This window comes from Phaseolus vulgaris, chromosome 7 (assembly GCF_051622355.1).
Source record: "Phaseolus vulgaris cultivar YP4 chromosome 7, ASM5162235v1, whole genome shotgun sequence".
Lineage (NCBI taxonomy): Eukaryota > Viridiplantae > Streptophyta > Magnoliopsida > Fabales > Fabaceae > Phaseolus > Phaseolus vulgaris.
The window spans coordinates 4,103,179-4,126,042 of NC_143504.1; the positions used below are offsets into that span (position 1 = coordinate 4,103,179).

The 22,864-nt window shown below is 29.1% G+C and overlaps 1 protein-coding gene, 1 long non-coding RNA gene and 9 other non-coding genes across 11 annotated transcripts; 1 reads left to right on the plus strand and 10 right to left on the minus strand.

The window, feature by feature from the left end:
* Positions 1-840: 840 nt before the first annotated feature.
* On the minus strand, positions 841-912 carry TRNAP-AGG (transfer RNA proline (anticodon AGG)). Its single transcript has one exon. It is a non-coding gene; the product is annotated as a tRNA-Pro (tRNA).
* A 3,108-nt stretch (positions 913-4,020) lies between these two features.
* Positions 4,021-4,092, minus strand: TRNAP-UGG (transfer RNA proline (anticodon UGG)). Its single transcript has one exon. It is a non-coding gene; the product is annotated as a tRNA-Pro (tRNA).
* Positions 4,093-5,134: 1,042 nt separating this feature from the next.
* TRNAP-UGG (transfer RNA proline (anticodon UGG)) lies at positions 5,135-5,206 on the minus strand. The gene has a single exon. It is a non-coding gene; the product is annotated as a tRNA-Pro (tRNA).
* Positions 5,207-6,189: 983 nt separating this feature from the next.
* On the minus strand, positions 6,190-6,261 carry TRNAP-UGG (transfer RNA proline (anticodon UGG)). Its single transcript has one exon. It is a non-coding gene; the product is annotated as a tRNA-Pro (tRNA).
* Positions 6,262-7,528: 1,267 nt separating this feature from the next.
* Positions 7,529-7,600, minus strand: TRNAP-AGG (transfer RNA proline (anticodon AGG)). The gene has a single exon. It is a non-coding gene; the product is annotated as a tRNA-Pro (tRNA).
* Positions 7,601-8,413: 813 nt separating this feature from the next.
* TRNAP-UGG (transfer RNA proline (anticodon UGG)) lies at positions 8,414-8,485 on the minus strand. The gene has a single exon. It is a non-coding gene; the product is annotated as a tRNA-Pro (tRNA).
* A 2,883-nt stretch (positions 8,486-11,368) lies between these two features.
* TRNAP-AGG (transfer RNA proline (anticodon AGG)) lies at positions 11,369-11,440 on the minus strand. The gene has a single exon. It is a non-coding gene; the product is annotated as a tRNA-Pro (tRNA).
* A 1,204-nt stretch (positions 11,441-12,644) lies between these two features.
* TRNAP-CGG (transfer RNA proline (anticodon CGG)) lies at positions 12,645-12,716 on the minus strand. Its single transcript has one exon. It is a non-coding gene; the product is annotated as a tRNA-Pro (tRNA).
* A 99-nt stretch (positions 12,717-12,815) lies between these two features.
* Positions 12,816-12,887, minus strand: TRNAP-UGG (transfer RNA proline (anticodon UGG)). The gene has a single exon. It is a non-coding gene; the product is annotated as a tRNA-Pro (tRNA).
* Positions 12,888-13,549: 662 nt separating this feature from the next.
* Positions 13,550-16,055, plus strand: LOC137828143 (LIM domain-containing protein WLIM1). The gene is made up of 5 exons (XM_068634594.2): positions 13,550-13,895; positions 14,431-14,527; positions 14,859-14,905; positions 15,084-15,167; positions 15,706-16,055. The coding sequence occupies exons 1-5, from the start codon at positions 13,758-13,760 to the stop codon at positions 15,901-15,903; spliced, it is 564 nt and encodes a 187-aa protein (XP_068490695.1). The 5' UTR covers positions 13,550-13,757; the 3' UTR covers positions 15,904-16,055.
* Positions 16,056-22,008: 5,953 nt separating this feature from the next.
* On the minus strand, positions 22,009-22,631 carry LOC137828587 (uncharacterized). The gene is made up of 2 exons (XR_011083914.2): positions 22,514-22,631; positions 22,009-22,436 (listed from the first exon to the last, which is right to left on the minus strand). It is a non-coding gene; the product is annotated as an uncharacterized LOC137828587 (long non-coding RNA).
* Between the last annotated feature and the right edge of the window lie 233 nt (positions 22,632-22,864).

Sequence of the window (22,864 nt, forward strand, 5' to 3'; positions counted from 1 at the left end):
AAGTAGGTACAAATCTCATCTTATAAGTCGGTTTCATAAGGTTTAGTTAGGTTTAAGTCCACTTCTTAATAGTGTTGATACATTTGTTCATAAGAACTTGATATTGTTGGGGGGGGGGGGGCATGCATCATCAACAACAACTCACAACCTCTGCAAGCAGGCTCAAGATAGCAAGGCCCATAAGGAACAAAGAAAAACCCATAAGTTTTAGAGATTATATCTAGGAGCATATGAGTTGTCACTTTTGAATAGGAAAAACATATTTTTGTTTGTTTTTTGTTACAAGGATACAACTGTCTCTTAGAGACTAGCTAGCAAGAACAATATAAGGCTTTCTGTGTAGTAAAGAGGGCATAGAATAATATTGTAGAAATTTTCTTATCTTGCCTAGTTTTCTCATAGTTTTATTCCCCTTTACGTTTCCTCTTCTTAACCTTTAACGTAACAACCTCATTCGTTATTATGTTAATCAATTTGAAATAACATAGTTGATTCAGCAATATTTTAATTCATTGTAGAATATAGAGTTCAAGAGGCACATATGAGTTAAGATCATATACCACAATCTAGCGTTAAAATTGATGCTTGCTAACACGTGGAAATATAGGTAAATCATAACAATGCTAAGTGTCTTGGAGCTTAAATGTAAAAAGACAGATCAACAGTCAAGCACAATACAAACAAAACTGATTGTTAAGATTGTGATTTGAATTTTCTCCTATTCTTTAGAAAAAATGCAACTGCAAGTATTCTATCATGTCTGAGAATGCAGGGTTTTCTTGTGCCAACTCAATGACAAAAACACATGAAGACAATTCATGCACAGACAGACAAAAAGAGGGGGCATTCCGAGAATTGAACTCGGGACCTCTCGCACCCTAAGCGAGAATCATACCACTAGACCAAATGCCCATATTTGGAGAATAAGGGCAAAGTCAAATCTATGTCAGTCTAATTTAGAATTGTATATGAATGCCACATTCTCTTCAGTTCAACGGTAAGATTGCATACCAGATTTGCTTACCTGGATATGCAATTGTAACTCAAGGCAACCTGTTTTGCCAATCAAGGCATCAAAGTGAGTTTACTAATTTACCACTCAAGTTTTATGTATAAACTTTCTCCGTACAGATATCCTGTTTTGGAGACAATGGTGTTCAATTCAAGGCACTATTTATGGAGCAGTAACTCTCAGCACCTCTCCTAATTTAGATTATTTACCTGCTTTTCTTTATAAAGGATCTGTACCATTATCTCTGGTTTTATATTTTTAAGTATCAACTACGACTTAAAACAAATTATTGTATTACATTTTCGGTGGCAAGCAGTTAAAGACTCATTCATCCCAACACAATCCATGTCAGTTTTATATTTAAATTGTATATGCAAGTCTCTACAGTTCTATGGTAAGATTCCATACAAATTACCAGATTTTCTTACCTGGATAGGCAATTGTAAGTCATGGTTACCTATTTTCTAGTCAAGTTATCAAAGTGAATTTACAATTTATCACACTGGTTTCATGTATATACTTTCTCGCTACAGATATGGTGTTCAATGCACTGTGGAGCATTGAAGGTTTAAGTACCATTATCTCCGGATATATTTTAATCATCAACTTTGACTTACAACACATTACTGTATTAAATTTTCAGAGGCAAGCTGTTACTTGCACATAAAAATTTCAGATAAAACTGTCGATCTACAATTTCATTCATCCCAAGGAATCACATGCAACCTCTGATGTTTATTATTATTTAACTAAAGGAACTAACATGTCAAATTTGTCAACTTCCGGAACGCGAAAAAACAAAAATTGAGAAATCAAACCTGATGCTTGTTGGCTATAGCGATTACCAGATCAATCTTGTCAGTTCCAAATCGTCAAATAACAAAAGGGCATCCAGAGAATGAAGTTGGAACCTATCGCGCCCCACTTTTCACTTTTCTTCTCCTGAAAGAGAGAAACTGACCTAGAACAGTTAATGAAAGGGATTTTTGAGAAGTTTGTGTAAAAGTTTCGTATGTTAAGATTTCACTTAAATATTGTACATCTATATTTGTTTTACTTTAATTTATCAGACTGTAGCATACTCATTTTTTTTTATGTTTTCTTTTTAAGTGTTTATAGAATATAATTTTTTTTAACATAGTCTCCATACTAATTTTTGTTATTTTACTTAACATTTTATTCTAATGAAATTTTTATTCTTTTATTTCCTTAAAAGATTTATTACACAAGTATAAGGCGAAGTATTAAATTGGGTTTCAGATAATTTTAAGATACTTTCTTATGAAAAAATTTAATATTTAATAAAACTTTAAATTTATATAAACAAGCCTTGTGCAATCCATTAACTCTATAAAGATTACTAAAATATATACAAATTTTAATAAGTTATTTAAAAAAAAAGAACTTGACGTCACCTTTTAGTAGAATGTATAAATACACACTCTTTCAGCAATTCCTTCCCAACCCTTAGAAAACACTTTTTTTTTGTTGGTTGCTTAACTTTACTTTCACCATGTATGATTTTCTCTCTTTACTAAAGGTAATGTAAAATCATGTACAATAATACTTCAAAACTTTCTAAATGAAAGATGTAATTATCATGCATTTCTAATTAAACCAATAAACAATATCTTTACCATTAGTTTTAATTTTGTAACAAAATACTATAATTGTAAACATATTGTTGGATGTTAATACATGTTTAATATGAAAGTTTTTATAGAAAAAAAAAATGTTATACATGAATAGCTATAATAGACGCAATTAAAATAAATTACCTATTTAAGGATTTTAAATATTGTATTGTATATCTTTTCTTTATCCAAACTTTGTCCTTTTTTTTAATTATTTTTCATTAACTTTTGTACTTGTAGATGGTTTTAAAAATTTCTTGGGAGATCTTTTCAAATCCTTTAAATCTGTCACGTTAATTCAAATCTTTCAAAATTTACTATATAATAAATCCATTAAAAACTTAACTAAAAAATCTTAATTGTCCTTTTTTAGGGAAGGATATCATTGTATATCTTCATAAGCTTTTAAAATCCAATGGTCTTCCAAAATCCAAACTCAGGACACCTCTAATCTATCAGCTTCAAAGCTCCAAAATGCAATTATTTTTAAGTAAACCGTATGCTTGTTGTTATTTATAAACACCAATTAGCAAGTCAAGCTTGTTAGCTTCCAAATTATCAAAATGTAAGGCATTCTGAGAATCATGCCATTAGACCAAAACCTTATCATACAAATTTTGTAGTTTGCAAGTAATAATATAAACGAACAAACCGACTTGGCAAAATTGTTTAGGGTGGATTCAGAAGTTAAAACTTCGATTCTAACTTCTACATCTGACTTTTACCAGGTGACATCATTAAAAATTAGTAGCACTCTTTTTTTACCAGTAGTTGAAACATTACTTGCATTTATAATGTGGTTTCACAAGGACAGGAAGCTGAAATCCATCAGCAATAGAGAATTTGTTGCTTCTTGATCTGTCGTAAAATTTCCACAACTTTGTTACAGTTGTTGATTGGCTTATATAAAAAGAACTGAAGTTTTTGCAATATGCTTCAATTTGTATGTTGCATTACAGACTGAACCATAACAACTATTGTTGGTATCATACTGGTTTTCATTTTCCTTTTCTGACTAGCGTAGTTGATTTAGCAATATTACTTCATTGTTGAATGTAGGTTCAAATGACATATATAGACACAAGATCACAAACCACATTCTAGGTGTTGGGACTGTTGCTTGAAAACTTGTGGGAGAGATGCAGAAACCAAAGCAGCTGCTTGGTGCTTCATGCCAACCTGTCTTGGTTCTCAACCGCAAACACCAATACAACCAGATTGTCAAAACTGAGATTAGCATCTCCTGTACTTTTGGTGGAAGAAGGGACACCAAGTATTATAATCTGAGTGATAATCCAGTGATTTTCTTTGTGCCAAGTCCATGAAAAAAACACAAATGAGGACAATAAAAGCACATAAAAATCTGAAAAAATTGGGGCATTCCGAGAATCAAACTCGGGACCTCTCGCACCCAAAGCGAGAATCATACCACTAGACCAAATGCCCAAGTTCATAAATACAGGATAACAAATGCTCACATTCATAAACATAGGACTAAGTCCAATCTTTCTCTGATATTCCCTTAATATTGTTTTCTAATTCCACATTGTCTGCAGTTCTTTAGTAACATTCCATACAAATGGTAAGAACTGCTTACCTGGCTGGGGAATTCTCAGTTAAGATAACTTCTTTTCCAAGTCAAGGTATCAAAGAGAGTTGCCTACCCCTCTGGTTTTATATTTAAGGACATCCTAAGACTTGCCATCTAATTTTATTAAACTTTCAGTGGCAAGTTGTCACTTATCAGAGAAAAACTTCTAATGTATATCATCATCTCATTCAGATTCAGCCTCTTATGCATATTGTTTTATAAGTTCACAAACTAACAGGTCTAGCTTGCTAGCTTCCAGACATTAAAATATTAAAACTTAAAAATAATATCTAGATTAGTTTGTTGGTATTGTTAGAGATTTCACATCGACTAGAAATAAGAACATTTTATAGTATATAAGTGGGTGCAAACCTTACCTTATAAGTCGGTTTATAGAGTTGAATTAGGCTTCATGGACAAGACAACAACAATTCACAATATCTTTCCTTATAGATTTTGAAATAATATAGTTGATTTAGCAATCATTTCATTGTACAACACTGAAACAAATATAAGATAACATACTGCTATATCAGTGTTGTAACTGATGCTTGCAAACCATGGGATACAAAAATCAAAGTAACTTTTGCGTGCCTCTCAGGAATCTGTCTAGGTCCTCAACTGTAAAGGCTAATTCTGCCAGATTTATAAGATTAGTTCACATCTTCTCCAAGAAACAGAACTGAGAGTACTGCTTCTGGCAAACAGGGCAGAATGCATGTCATTGTGCCTAGTCAGTGTAAAGAACACACTCCGAAAAAGAATGGCAAACACAAATTCGAATAATACAGCACATTAAATCTGAAAAGAAGGGGGACTTAGAGTGAAGTAAACGCCATTCCAGGTCCAGGACAAACACAAAAATATAATACAGGACAAACAAATTCAAAAAAATGAGGGGCATTCCGAGAATCGAACTCGGGACCTCTCGCACCCAAAGCGAGAATCATACCACTAGACCAAATGCCCATATTGAAATAATGATGCCTAGGTCAAAGCTATGTCTAGTTTGCTATTAAAGTTGTAAAATTGCTAATAAATGAGCAGATACGATTACCTGGATAGAGAATTAACAGTAAGGGTCACTCATTTTTCAAACTAAGAAATCAAAGAGAGATTACAAATTTACCCCTCTAGTTTAATATATAAACGTCAACAATGACTTCAGACACAATATTCTATCCCATTCTTCAGTGACAAGCTGTTACTAGGTACAGGAAAATCCCAGCTGAAACTGTTTGAGTATCACTTTATCCCAAGGCAATCGTGTTTGTTATTATTTAAACAAACACACTATCAAGAAAAACTTGTCAACATCCAAAGCTTCAAAAGGATAAAATTTAGAAATAAACCCTAATGCCTATTGTTCGCTAATTATAAAAAACTAATCAATCAATTTGAAGAAATTAATTTAAGGTAGGTAGATTCTAAAGTTAAAAATTTGTTTCTAACTTCTACATCTGACTTTTACTGCATGACATCACTAAAGTTATAGCATTTCTCATTTTCAGGGGTTGAAACATTACTTGTACTTTTAATGTTGTTTTCATTTCATTAAGGGGGCTGAAATCCATTGGTGTGGAGAAGTTTTTTGCTTCTTAATATAATAAAAGAACTCCTCAAACATCGGTACGGTTGTTGATTCACTTATACAACATTTGAAGTAAAAAACTGAAGTTTTGCCACATGTACCTGTTTGTATGTTGAATTGGAGAATGTGGATGGCAAGCAGTCTTTGTGCTTAACTGTGGATGCTATGATGCAGCCAGATTGTTAAGATTGATTCACATCTTCTCCTGGTATTTTTGTGTAAGAAACACAACTGCAAGTATTCTTCTCTCACTGATAGGCTGAGATTGCAGTGCATGCTTTATGCCTAGTCAATAACAAATGCATGCACAAACACACACATGAGAATAATACAGGCACAAATAAATATGAACAAAAAAATAGGGGCATTCCGAGAATCGAACTCGGGACCTCTCGCACCCAAAGCGAGAATCATACCACTAGACCAAATGCCCATATTGAAATATAAGGGGCTATATCATTATTTATGCATTGATTGTCTTCAGTTCTACAGTAAGACGGCATACAAATTATAAGATTTGGTTACCTGGATGGGTAATTATCAATCCAGATAACTGTTTTCCAAGTCAAGATATGAAAGAGAGTTGGTTTTATATATTTAAAGACTTCCCATCAATTGTCATATGATTTAATTACACTTACAGTGGCAAGTTGTCACTCTTTGCTGAAAAACTTCCAGCTAAAACTATTAATGATTCTTCCAACACATTCACATTCGGCCCCTGAAGCTTATTGTTTTATAAGTATACAAAATAACAAGTCAAGCTAGTCAGCTTCCACACTTCAAAAGCTTAAATTTAAGGAATAATTGGTAGTTGGTATTTAAGTATGAGGATTAATTAACTGGGGTTATTTGGGAACTCACCCTGAGTGAGAATCAGATGACAAGATCAAAAGCCTTACCATGCAATATTTTTTATTTGCTAATCATATCGAAAAGTAATTAATTGATTTGCTAAAATTATTTTAGGGTTTATGAAGTTAAATCCTTTGCCTCTAACTTGTATATTTGACTTTTAACACATGAAATCAGTAAGTTCAGAGTATTATCTTTCTTACACAAGTTGAAACATTATTTTTACTTCACAATTCTAATATTGCTTCTAAGTGCAGTGGTCTGAAACTCAACACCGCATGTTTTGATATGTAGGTTAACCACATATTCCACCGAGTGTTTGTAAAGTATAAAATAAGATACTTGCTAATTACATTACATGTGCAAAGGATATAAAGCTATAATTGGGTTTGATACATTTGTTCACAAAAATTTGATATTGTTGGGGGTCATGCATCATCAACAACAACTCACAACCTCCTTCGTTATTCAGTTATTCAATTTGAAATAACATAGTTGATTAAGCAATATTTTAACTCATTGTAGAATATAGAGATCAAATGGCGCATACTTAGTTAAGATCAGATACCACAATCAAGCATTAAAACTGATGCTTGCTAACATGTGGAGATATAGGTAAATCACAACAATGCTAAGTGCCTTAGAGCTTAACTTTACAAAGACAGATCAACCAAGCACAATACAAAAAGAAACTGATTGTTTAGATGGTGATTTGCATTTTCTCCTGTTCTTTAGAAAAAAATGCAACTTCTAGTATTCTATCCTATCTGAGAATGCAGTGTTTTTCTTGTGCCAAAATGACAAAAACACATGAAGACATTTAGGCAAAGATAAAAAAAAAAAAGGGGGCATTCCGAGAATTGAACTCGGGACCTCTCGCACCCTAAGCGAGAATCATACCACTAGACCAAATGCCCATATTGGGAGAGTTGGAGCAAAGTTACATCTATGTCCGTTTAATTTAGAATTGTATATGCATGCCCCATTCTCTTCAGTTCTATGGTAAGATTGCATACCAGATTTGCTTACCTGGATATGCAATTGTAAGTCAAGGCAACCTGTTTTTCTAATCAAAGTGAGTTTACTAATTCATGGAGCATTAACTGGGTGAGCACCTCTCCTAATTTAGATTCTTTACCTGCTTTTCTTTACAACCGGACCTGTACCACTGTCTCTGGTTTTATATTTTAACTATCAACTACGACTTACAACAAATTATTGTATTATATTTTCTGTGGCAAGCAGTTAAAGAACCCAACACAATCACATGCAACCTCTGATGCTTATTATTATTTAACTAAACGAATTAACAAGTAAAGTTCGTCAACTTCCGGAAGTTGAAAAGACTAAAATTAGAAATCAAACCTGGTGTTTATTGGTTGGTATTTGACTACAGCGATTACCAAGCTAAGTCAAGTTTGTCAGCTTCCAAATCGTCAGAAAAAAACGAAAAAGGGCATTCGGAGAACGAACTTGGACCTCTCGCAGCGCGAAACTTCTTAGTCTACACTCCTTTCTATTCTTCACTTTTCTTCTCCTCAACAGGGAGAAACTGACCTAACCTAATCGCTTTTTCAATAGTTCTTTATTTATAAATATCAGCAAAAATGAATGAGACAAAAAAAAATGTGTATACTTATTAATAAATAAATTTGTATAACTTATAAACGGATTAAAGCATTTTGTGAATTACAAAAAACTACAGACAGATATAAAAATGAAAAAAAAAGGGGGCATTCCGAGAATCGAACTCGGGACCTCTCGCACCCAAAGCGAGAATCATACCACTAGACCAAATGCCCACATTGAATGTTTTGAGTCAAAGTAAAGTGTATTTATTATTTATTAAAATCCCATTATATTCGTTTGAACCTTTCAGTGGGGGCACCTGGATTTTCACCAATGGAACTACAGTCAAGTACACAAGTTAGCTTGATACTACACAACCAAAAATTAAAGCATTAGATTTACCTCTCTCACTATGGATGATCATTTAAGTGCATTTGCCTATAACATTATTGGTATGATTTTTTCATGTCATGAGATTCATTTTTTCCCTCATGGATTAATGATTCAGGGACTACTTCTCCTATCTGTAATTCCATACTTTTGTTTGATTCTTACACTGTTTTGTCAACTAGATGTGTTCTTCTGCCTTACAGTTCCAAGAGCAGTGTTCAAGCCACAAGGCAATGTATTTTTAAGCAATGATTTGTCCACTTTGTTTCAGAATTTCATCTAATATATATCTGTTGGATCGTTGTAAACCATAATACATAATCTTTCTTTTCACATAAAATGTCTTCTTGATTCAGGACATTCATAATCAGAAGGTGAATGTTTAATTCAACAATTGCATTCTTCTTCTGTTTCAATAAATCAATGTAACTCTGTTATCAATCATGGTGCCAACTATGCATAATAGATTTGGACAGTTGTCTGTAAGTGCTAAAAACTCAGTAATATAAACACCTTTTTTGTTCTCCGTGGTTTTACTACTCTTTAGCTAACTCCACCGTTCCCTGATAAAGCTCGATGTAAAAATTCAATAACTGAAGCTCAAGTTCTGCCCTATGAATTGTATTCTTATTGACTTCTTCTGGTATGATACTAGATTTTCTTATTAAGAAATTACATCTCGGTGCTGTAAATCATATGGTTAGACAATTGCTAATTCCAGTGTCTAATGAATTTGAATAAACAGTTTTTTAACACATGTCAGAGAGTTTAACAAAACCCACACTCTATTCAATCAACTGAGCTAGACTCTATTTCCTTTTCATTTAGTAATATTCATTCATCATAAAATTTGGAGTTCAAATGCTGCTACACTTAGAGATAACATACAAACTTAGAGTTGTGACCAATGCATGCAAACTTGTGGAGAGATACATAAATCTAATCAATTGCTAAGAGTCTCATGGCATAAGAAGCAGATTTTGTGCTTAATTTGGCTAATGCAGCCAGATAGATTGGTAAGAGATTCACATACGTAAGAAAAAAAACAAAATTAATATGAAAAAAATGGGGCATTCCGAGAATCGAATGCGGGACCTCTCGCACTCAAAGCGAGAATCATAACACTAAACCAAATGCCCACACTGAAGGTAAGGTAGCTAAGTGAATTGTATCTATATTATAGTCAAAAAAATCTGTGCATATTGCATTGTCTGCAATTCTATATTAGGATTGCGTACAAATTACCAGATAATTTGCTTTTCCAGTGAGGTATAAAAGAGATTTACTAATTTTCCCCTCTGGTTTTAAATTTTAAGATCAACTATGACTTGCAACATAATATTTTATTGCTTTTTCAGTGGGTAGTGGAATTGAAAATTTTCCAGCTAAAACTGTTGATGTAGCAATCAATCATCCCAACAAACATTCACATGGAGCCTCTGATGCTAATGGTCATTTAACAAAACAAACACACAAGTCAAGCTTGTCAGCTTCCAAAGCTCCAAAAGGCTAATTTAGAAACAATACCTTGTGGTTGTTGGTAGTTAATTGGTAATTAAAAAATCTAGTCAAGCTTGTAAATTTCCAAATTATCAAAATGTAGGGCATTCTGAGAGTCATACCACAAGACCAAAAGCCAAATTTTATGCAAATTTTGTAGTTTTCTAGTACTTTAGAAAGTGGCTTGCATCCAAAGCGAGAATCATGCTACCAAACCAATTGCCTTCATGGAAATGGTGAGGGCCAAGTAAATTGTTCATGCATGTCACACTGTCTGCAGTTCTATTATTAAGGTCAACAATGACTTCAGACACACTATTCTTACACATGTTCAGTGGCAAGCTGTCACTAGCAAAACTGATTTTCTATCACTTTATGCATCCTAAGGCATTCACATGAAGCCTCTGTTGCTTATTATTGTTTAAATAATCAAAATGAAAAGAACAAGCTTGTCAGACTCCAAAGGTTCAAAGGGTTAAAATTTAGAAATAAAATCTGACGCCTGTTGGTATTTAACTGCACCAATTACCAAGTCAAGTCAAGTTTGTCAACTTTCAAATCTTTCAAAAGATATGGCATTCCTATAATCAACTCGGAAACTTTCTCAACCTAAGCAAGAATCATGTTCTGACTAGAGCAAATGCATTATTACGAAAATGTTGAGTTCTGAAGTTAAATCTTTGCTTCTAAAATGTTGAGTTCTTTTAAAGGATAATGCTAAAAGATTCAAAACTAATCAAACACAAACATTTCATATAGAAAAGTTAAGTCACCATTTCCAATCCAAAACCTTTAAGTAATAGATATGTGAATCTCTTTTTTTATATACTCATCTTTAGGCTTATTCTTGTTCAAGGTGAGATCAAACCACACTCGGTATAACATATAAGTAAATAAAAAAAAGTGTAGGTTTTGCTATGTGTTTCTGTTTGTACTTTGCATTATAGACTGAATCAAGCTGATTTGTAGTAATGCATTACTTCATGGTATAATACAAATTTTAGATGGTGTACTTGAGACACGAGATCATATACCATAATCTCTGTTGTCATTGATGCTTGCAAATCAAAGTAACTTCTAAGTGCCTCTTGGGAAGCTTTCTTGTTGCTATGCTTATAGAGCAGATTGACACACATGCACAATAATAATGTGTTTGTTTTTAAAACTTTGTTTCTATATGAAGTTCTGCATAAAATCAAAAAATGGTTTGAAAACACAAAATCTTGGGGGCATTCCGAGAATTGAACTCGGGACCTCTCGCACCCTAAGCGAGAATCATACCACTAGACCAAATGCCCACATTGATAATTTGGAGCATAGTTAAGTATTTGAAATTATTTTAAAAGTGTTATATCTCTGGTTTCATTTTTAAGATTAACTATGACTTAAAAGGCATTATTATATTACATTTTCACATGCTGCCTCTGATGTCTATTATTGTTAAACTTTCCAAGTCAAGCTTGACAGTTTCCAAATCCTAAAAAAACAATGAAAATAAAATAAAATAAATGGAGATTATGAACTTGGAAGCTCTCCAAAGCTTAACAAACCAGACCAAACACTTGATGCCTTTCAGATAACTGATTTCTTTTTGTAGACTAAATCATTAGAAAAATAAACTTTTAAAAAAGTCAAAGGAGTAAGTTTGTGTATATAATTTGTGAATAAAAAATACTTAAATTTGTTTTAAGGGTCTTATAATATAGTCTTGTTTGGTTTTAAACATTGTAAAATTTTATTATTTTTATAATTATGATTTTTTTACTATTTTTTTATTATTTTTAATTTTTTTGTATGTTTAATGCCTACCACGAACAATATTAATTGAAATATTTAGTGTAGTAAAAATATTTTTAAATAAGATCAATAAATTATTTTAAAATACATAATGTCTTTAAATTATCTATTTATTATTTATGTAAATAATTAATTACATGTAATTTATTTTTAATATATTATAAAAATTAATTCTCTATATTTTTTTATTACAATATATATATTACATGTCAATCGTACATTAAAGAGATTATATAAAGACACCTAAATATAAATGTGATTATAGAAAAATATCACTTGAATGAGATATCTTTTTACACGAGTACATCCTTTCAAAAACATAATTAACATGGATTTCCCCTTTTCAAGTTGTGATTTAAGCAACTCTTGTGAGATGTGATCATTATCCTCTAAGATGATGAAAATTTGTTTCTTAATCTTATTGATTGAGCATTCTTTTAATGTTTCAACTCTCAACTATGAGAAATCAACAATTTGAAAATTATAAATTTTAACTTTTAGATTTTATAATCTTAATTTTACATTATAAAATTTGTAGAAAAAAAAATTGAATACAAATTATCAAATGGTAGGGATACACAGGAAGAATAACATAAAGGAGGTGCAGAAAGAATTTACCTAAGTTTAATTACTATTCTCCTATTGTTCTTTATAGGACCACTTTAAATAGGTATCAAGAAATGCAGATTAATATTTCTAAAATTTGGGGCATTCCGAGAATCGAACTCGGGACCTCTCGCACCCGAAGCGAGAATCATACCACTAGACCAAATGCCCAGATTGGTAGGTCTGCCAAACTCAAATTATTTTTCTTCAAACTCCAGAAACATGTATTTCTGTTTTAAGATCAAAATAAAAAATAGCATTTACAAAAAAGGGGCATTCCGAGAATCGAACTCGGGACCTCTCGCACCCAAAGCGAGAATCATACCACTAGACCAAATGCCCTCTGTTAATCCAAGTGGTTTTATTGCTATTAGTAGAATTAATTATATATTAAACCATCATCAAATCTTTATCTGAAAATATAAATCTTATTAGGTGGATTTTCTTACCAGGAGATGAAGAAAAACAACATTCAAATCAGAACCTTCGCTACCAATATCATACAGCTGATCTCTGTTGTGAGTAAAATGCTATAAGTAAATCAAACACTTCTACAAAAAACACTCTGCATGCACCCACGGTTTGTAACATCATTTATTATTATTTAAATAATTTTAAAATATATGTTACGTATTCGAATTGTTTCATTATACTTTAATGTTTATTTTAAATTATACATTAAACTAGTTTCTATAATAATTTTTTAAATATCAATATAAATAAAACAGGGGATGTTATATTTCTTGACCATTGGATTACTCTGCTGCTAATCCTATTTTCTGCTTCTCATTTAAAAAAGAATAAACTTATGCATACAATTCATCTTCAACTAAATTTAGAGTATTTCTATACATATACTGTAACAGACTTATTCAAGAACAAGCTAATTTAATATTCAAAGCTTCATTCATACACCATTACTTTACAATAAACTCACTTCAAAACAGTTATTTTTTTCCAAAAAAAAACTCTTAATGTATGGCATAATTAATGCAACTACTTTTGATTGTATCTTTGTTCATTTGATCCATAATTTAAGGTGATCCGCAATTCACTGGCGTCCACAATTTCTCTCTTTTAATCTCTTGCTTTCATCCCCATTTCTCATAGGAAACACAGAGAGAGAAGCAGAGGAAATCCTTGCAGAAAGTGCAGCATCTCCTCCCTTTCTTTTTCCTTTCTTATCAGACTTTGTTCATAACAGAATAAGCAATGGCCAGTTTTGGGGGAACCACGCAAAAGTGCATGGCTTGTGACAAAACGGTGTATCTTGTTGATAAGCTAACTGCTGATGGCCGTGTCTATCACAAGGCCTGCTTCAGATGCCACCATTGCCGCAACACCCTTAAGGTTTATAAACATATTACATCCCTATATACATATTTTATATGTATAACCAGTACACATTTCGCCATTTCATTATGTTTTAATGTTAATGTTGGAGATCTCAGATCGATTAGAGATGAGGACAATTCATTGTATATAAATGGGTGCAATTCTCAGATGAACTGGTTTTATAGGATTGAGTTAGACTTAAAGTCCACTTTATAATATGCTCTCAGAGCTTATGAGATGAGAACAATTTATTATATATATGTGGGTGTAAACCTTACCTCATAGCCAGTTTTATGGAGTTGAGTTAGGGTTAAAATTCATATAGTAATAGTTGATTTTGCAAGCATTACATATAGTTATTTATGTATATATATACGTTTTTTCTAAATTTTATTGTATTGATTTTGTCTAAGTTTGTTTGATGAATTTGTTTGATGAAGCTTTCAAATGACTGAGAAATTTTTATTCATCATACGTATTGATGAATCTAGTCTGAGAAATTTGATGAATTCATACATTTTTTACAAGTGTGGTGCAACTTTGTTTGCAGCTGAGCAACTACTGTTCTTTTGAGGGGGTGCTATACTGCAGACCTCATTATGATCAACTCTACAAGCGAACTGGCAGCTTGGACAAAAGCTTCGAAGGTAAAACTGACTTCAATGCTAGAAACTCATACCCCACATGAAATTATTTAGAGCTACAGCATCTTTTGTTCCTTTCTCACTTTTTTCGAAACAACTTCACTACTCAGAATCAAATTTTCATCCAAAGTCTATTAAGTTTTGAAAACACAAAACAAACAGTTTATATTTTCCATCTTCTTCAGTTTTTTTTTTCAAGTACAATTTAAGTGCTCAGCAGCAGACAACACTTGTTCAAGGAACAAACAATTAGAAAACAGAAAACTGTTTTTAATAAACAAACAACGCCTAAATTTTTTTTCCCTTTTTGTTGCCTCTTGTTCTCGTATCACAGGAACACCCAAAGTTCAGAAACCAGAGAAACCGATCACTGAAAATGAGGTGATCTTTCTGTAGCTTTTATTGCCATTCATTAAGTAAACACGATTCAGAATTCTAGTTTTTTTTTTATTCATTATATACTGTATCTGAACCTGCGTAAAGTTTGAGCAAGTATGCTTCCTTTGTCATGCAAAGTTTGCAATTGCCATTTTCACTGATTTAATGTTTTATTTAGCAGAACTCTAAGGGCCTCGCAAACGTGTTCTTGGGCACCAGAGACAAATGTGTTTGCTGCAAAAAGACAGTGTATCCCACTGAGCGGGTAGCCATTACTATATCTATCACTGGTTTTATTTAATTATTCGTACCAATATTTTTTTTATCAATAATAAATAAATATAAGTAAATTTAGAGGTGATTCGATTCTTATACAACTTATCAAAAACAACTGACAAAATACTATCTCTAAAACAAGAAATTTCTTAACCAGAAACCAATATCTCTAAAACAAGAAATTTCATAGCCGGAAACCAACAACCTAAATCGAGTATCGGCAAACCATAGATTCAAGACAACAATTTGAATAAGGAAAACAAACAGATGAGATTTTAGAGGAAATCCAAGACCAAACCTTCAATTTGGCCAAAGAGAGAGTCTCTGAATGGTCCATCACTCCACCTTTAAATATGTCCTTGTTCCTAACTCACCAAATCTTCCTAACCACCGACATTCATCAAGACCAAATTAACAGAATTAGGTGCATTACTTAGATTAATTTCATCTGGTTAGTGTGGAGTCTCTGCTTTATTGATACCAATATACAATGTATGATTTGTTAATATTGTTTATATATGTTGAAGGTAACGATTAATGGAACACCCTACCATAAGAGCTGCTTCAAATGTACCTATGGAGGCTGTACTATAAGCTCATCAAACTTTATCACACACGAGGGAAAACTGTACTGCAAACACCATCACATTCAACTTTTCAAAGAGAAGGGTAACTACAGTCAGCTGGAGAATGACCAAGTTCCTACCACGGAAGTCGTTGCTTGATGTGAAGTGACCTAGAATGCTAGCAGTTATTTTGCACCATTGATGCTTGTAAAGAACATATGTACTGATGAAACAGGAAGTTTGCTACATATGCACGCATGTGTGTCTGCATCTTGATTATTCAGAATATTTTTTAATAAATTTTACTACAACATCCAGTTTTTTAAGTTCACAAAGAAATACTCCATACACAACTCATCTTCCTATTTTGTATCATTAAAATATTGAAAACTGTTTAATCACTCATTCAGTCTTTATTGTTACAATTCTATTTAACAATAATATGAATGGAATCAATATAACTATATATGTTTATGATGTTTTTAAACATAGACTTTAGTTATGTTTATTTTGCTCTAGAATTTAGAATAATCGTGGTTTTGGTCCTAAATTTTTGTTTTACTCCTTTGAAGTTAACATCAATCATTTACACAATTTGATAAACGAAAATGAGTTTTTCATGATTTAAAGTTTGTGGTTTCAAATTTTAGGGTCTAATATTGTTTTTATTCATTCAAATTTAGAATTTAGGAAAATTGTTTCTTTTGTTTTAATAAATTAAAAAAAAATCAGAAGATTAAAACCATAATTATTTCAAATTTTAAGGATTAAAAATATAAATAAACCTAGTTATGAGTGTGATAATGAGCTTCGATAATTATTTTGTTCCTAAATATTAGCTATGTAACTAATTGCACCAATTATCGGCTTAATAGCTCGACTTCATTCTTAAAAAAAATCATTTTCAAATATAACTTTAATTCAGTACAAAATTTTTATAAAAATTATTAGAACACAACACGTACGACTTTATTTAAAATTAATTGATATTATAAAGTTTTTTTCATAAAAGATTAAGTGGTATTTTTTTAACCAAAGTCGAACAATCATTACATAACTTTAGTATGCATCCACGCTATATTTAAAGTCATTTTTCTCTAAAATAACTCCTTCAAAACAAAATTGTAACACAACTTATTTATGATTAAAAAAAACTGTTAATTATTGTAATATCACACCAAAATTTGACAATTTTCATGTATTGACTTTTTTATATACCTACTATTTGAAAGTTGTAAACGTCATTTTCATTTAAATTTATGTACAATAGCTGGATCTTTAAGAATCGTCATTTGTTTTGGATTTGGTGGTTCAAATTCACACGTTACTCAATCTACGAAATCTAACAGCAAAACATGAGAATGCTAAAAGAACAAATGGTCTCTTTAAACTCCTAGCTCTCAAACAAAATTGGCACATATACAACATACTATGATTATAAAAAATAAAACAATCACATAATCCATGTCAATGATATAAGGCATGACAGTTCAAAGAGGTATATTGATTTTTTGCTCCTACCCAACATTTGAGGTTATAATCATCAGCAAAATGGTCTCTCATCCAAATCAGGACGAAAAATAAGAAAAATCATTTATAAATTATCCATGCTCACGCCTTTATTTGAACCATAATAAAAATTTCAATAGGATCTACCACTCTATTGTTAAAAATAATCTTATTTCTATGATTCCAAATTTCTCAAATAATGACAATCCACATAATTACCCACATAATTCATGTTCATAAAGTCATTTGTTCAAAATGTTGAGTAGCATTATCACAATGTACAAAGACTTTACCAACCCACACATAAGACATACACCACACTTTAGAAGCCACTTTACACGTAGAGAAAAGATGATTTACACTTTCTAGCTCAGTCCCACACATGACACACATTCCCCCATCAGTCTTAATTCCTCTATGTATTAAATTATCATAAGTTGCAATTTTTCCAGTTCGAACACACCAAGCAAAATAGTGTGTTGATGGAAGAGCTTTTAAATACAAAATTTGAAAATAGTCTGAGATATCTGTCCAAGACAAAATATTACTCCCTGAATATTTATATCTTATAATTTAACTATTATAAGTATATAAGTATTATTGTATAAGTTAGAATTAATGTAGTTAATTATTTAGTTTTTATTACATGTTATTTTTCATGTGTTACCAACTTTTACTTTTATTGACAACATTATTATTATTATTTTTAATTAATTACTTAATTAATTAGGTTATTATTACTGAGTACGTTGAAAGTGTTTTATAGTCACTATATATAATAAATAAAATTATAACATAATAATATTAAAATTATAAAAAAAAACTATATATTAAATACCTTTACGTGTATGTAAATCTGTTTGATTGTTATCTCATAAACTTCTAACTCGAAAGTTACTACCTTATTGATTTAAAAATGTGACAAAGAAATTAATAAACTAATTATTCAATATAAGTTGTCGTAAAAGAATATAGGTACATAAATTTTATTACACAAATAGACTTTTTACTTTCTCAAATAATATGTAACTATAATTTTATATTTTCTTTAAAATGATTCAATTTTCGCTAAAAATTAAAATTTCTATTTTTATTTTTAAAAAGTTGTATATGTTTCTAAATTTGAATATTTTATTTAATGTAGTTTATTTAATGAGTATAACTCAACTTTAATTTGTGTTATGTGTAACTTTCATATATAATCATATATAATGAAAAATTAATTGTTTGTAATTAAAATATTTTCTAATTTTAATTAAATAAAATTAAAAAATAGTAAAATAATTAACTTTTTCTGTAAAATTTAAGTATATAATAGGAAAATAAATTAAAGATATTATCTTTTAATGTGTAAGATAATAAAAAAATTAAACGAGCTTTAAAATTATTAAATCATTCACTTTCATTTACATAATTTACATAAAGTCAATCTATCTATCTATCTATATATATATATATATATATATATATATATATATATATATATATTAAAAAATCATTAAATCGAAATTAATTTAAAAAAAATAATATATTGATTGAATTAATTATATATTATATTTTAATTTAATATCAATTTATAAATTATTTATCAATAATAAAAAATAATTTAGATATTAATAATTTTTTTAATCTCTAAATAATATTTAATTTAATCAATATAACAATTATTTTATTTTATTTAAAATTAAATTCTATTTAATAATTTTTTAATAGAATATATAAAGAATGAAAGATAAGAATGAAAACATATTTATCTTAAAAAAAGTTATTTAATTTTTTTTCTCTTCTGCATGCCGAACTTCTATCATTCTATTCTAGTATATTCATTACATAAAGGAGATTTTACACTTCATTACATAATAAATTACACTAGTTTTTTTTTTTAAAACTTAATAAACTATGGATAACGTTTTCTATACATAAATGAGAAGATTAGATAAATTATATTTTCTATTTAAATAATATAATTTTTTCATTTATTGTTATAATTTAATAATATATATATATATATATATATTTATTAACAAAAATTTATTTATTACGAATAACATGGAGGTGAAACACATCCTGAATATAAAAAACTATATGATTTAAGAGGAATTTATTGTTGCAAAATCATAACATTACAAATTAGTTTTAATGTTAGATATTATCTATAAATTACTTTATAAATTTTTATTAATAATAAAATTTTATTTAAATATTAATATTTTTTAATTTATAAAACAATATCTAATTTATTAATATAATAATTAAATATTTTTATTTTTTAAAACTAGTTGTTATTTAATGATTTTTTTTATTTACAAACTTTTTTATGAGTTAAACTTAAAAAATAAAAAAAATAAAAAAATAAAAAACTTTTTTCACGTTAACTTATACCCAAACTAATATTTTTTTATTTTCATGTAAACGAAGAGATACTGCTAATTAAAATATAATAAATTTAAAGTGTCTCAGTTTATTGAAACAACTTATTAATTATTAAACCCATTAATTTATTAGTATAGTACATAGCAATAAGTTTTGAGTAATGAGATCTGAAACATGTGATCATTCTTTTGTACATTCGCATCTGCATAAAGAATCGGTAAGATCACAGTATGGAATAAGACATGGTGGAGGACAATGATTCTCACAATCAGCGTGTCCTCCACATTCTTTCTTTGCTTCTTTGTTCTGGAAACACATGCAGACACCATTATCACACACTCCTTCTCCTTTGCAATTATGTAAAATCAAATTGCAGTCATCAACTTTATGGCATTCAGGAACTGTCATCAGCATCCTCGGAAAACCAAACCCTGCAAAAATTATGTAAAAATTACATTCCTAATGTTTTGTCTGATACCCAAACATTAAGACGTTGAAGAAGAAATACCATTGCTGGTTAATAGAGCAAGAAGAAGCACTGCCAAAGCTATCTTCACTGTAGCCATCTATTTGCCTTGTTTTGGTGAGCTTCTTCAGTTCAAATTAAACTTAAACAGTAGCTTTTCTTATCAGTTCAGACTACACATTCTAACTATTTATAGTCTCAAATAAGAAATATGATTGTACATGATATATATATATTTTAATGTTTCCTTATATTTGTATTCTTATATAAAAAATACATCATTTGACAACTTCTTATGATATTTTAATTGAACAATTTAGCTTTTAAATAATGAAAAACAATTTATTAAATAAAATAAATAATTGAATCATTTTTTTTATTTTGAAATAATTAAATAATGGTTAAAAAATTTAATACTGTTTTTCTAAAATTATATATAATTAAAAAATTTAGTTAATTACTCATAAAAATAATAAAACTATAAAGGCAATAAAATTATACATATTTTAATGTAATAAAAATATAAAACAATGAAATTAGCACTGAAGATAATAATAAAAAAATTTCATTAAATGAAACATGACTTTTTTAAAAAGGTCAAATTAAATTAAATCTAAGCTATAGATATATATATGTGGGGTGGGGGTGGATGAAATTACTTTTCTAAAATTATATATATATATATATATATAATTAATTTTTTTAGTTAATTAGTCATAAAAATAATAAAACTATAAAGGCAATAAAATTATACATATTTTATTGTGATAAAAATATAAATAATGAAATTAATAGAAGATAATAATAATTTTTTCATTAAATGAAACATGACATTTTTAAAAAAGGTAAAATTAAATTAAATCTACTCTCTCTCTCAATAAAATAAATTTTAATACAAAAATATATAATTATTTATAATAAAAAATATAATAATTACTATTGTCATACATATATTAATACTATTTATATTTAATATAAAAATATTTTATAATTATAATATTAAATTTATAAATATTTAAATTATTTATTTTTAATATTACATTTTACATGTTTAAAAATAAAATAAAAATACTCTCACAATCATCACATCTCTCAGAAACTTCAATCAACTTTACTCACAATTATTAAAAATATAAATTATTGACATATATCAATGAGATTATGTTATGATTAATATTCTCTTTAATGTGACTTATTTTACTAACCTTTTATCTATTTTGAATTATATATTACTGTACTTTCTTTATTCTTTATATATATATATATATATATATATATTTGTATAATTTATTTATTTTTGCTTATTTTTACCTTCAGTTACACGGGTTCTAATTTTTTTTCTTACAGTTACATCCTATTTATCTATCTTTATATTATTTTTTTTAATTTCTAGTTATGCATTGATGTTATTTATTTATTTTTGCCTCTAACAGTTCCTATTTATTTATTTATTTGTAGTTCTATTTATGCATCAATCCTCATTTATTTATTATTTATTTTTACCTCTAGTTACACACTAGTCATTTATTTATTTTTACTTCGATTTTTTTTTCTAGTCCTATTTATTTATTTAGTTACTTATTTTTACCTTGTGCGCTGAACCTAATTATTTTTTTGATATTTTTATTATTTTATTTTCTTATAATATAGTTATCAATATCTTATTATTTAAAGTTCTTGATGTAATTCTTATTTTATTTTATAAATATAAGTTTTTTTAACTCAAAGAAATATATAAAATAATAATAATAATTTTTTATTTAATAAATTTGGATAAAAGAAAGTTGGTCTATATACTTTATTATTATTTTTATATTTTTAAAAAGAAAAATAAAGTATCTCAGGGAATTAAAATATAATAAATTTAAAGTATCTCAGGGAATTAAAATATAATAAATTTAAAGTATCTCAGGGAATTAAAATATAATAAATTTAAAGTATCTCAGGGAATTGAAACAACTTATTAATTATTAAACCCATTAACTTATTAGTATAGTACATACCAATAAGTTTTCATTATTGAGATCTGAAACATGTGATGATTCGTTTCTACATTAGCAAGTGCATAAGGAATTGGTAAAATCACAATATGGAGTAAGAGATGGAGGAGAACAAAGAGCATCATCGGAAGTATCACAGTGTGGAATTTGAGAAGGTGGAGGACAAAGAATAACCTCGCAATCAGCGTGTTCTCGACATTCTTTCTTTGTTTCTTTGTTCTTTAAACACATGCAGACACCTTTATCACAGACTCGTTCTCCTTTGCAATCACGTAAAATTTTATTGCAGTCATCAACTTTATGGCATTCAGGAGCTGTCATCAGCATCCTCGGAAGACCAAACCCTGCAAAATTCATGTAAAATTTACATTCCTAATGTTTTGTCTGATACCCAAACATTAAGACGTTGAAGAAAAAATACCATTGCTGGTTAATAGAGCAAGAAGAAGCACTGCCAAAGCTATCTTCACTGTAGCCATCTATGTGCCCTGTTTTGGTGAGCTTCTTCAGTTTAAACTAAACTTAAACAATAGCTTCTTATCAATTCAGACTACACCTTCTAAGTATTTATAGTCTCAAATAAGAAATATGATTGTACATGGTATATATTTTAATTTTTCCTTATATTTGTACTCTTATAAAAAAATACATCATTTGATAACTTTCTTATATAATATTTTAATAAAAACAGTTTATCTTTTAAATAATGAAAGTTACATTACAAGAAAAACATGAAATATAAACCAATTTTAGAAGAAAAAAAAATAATTAG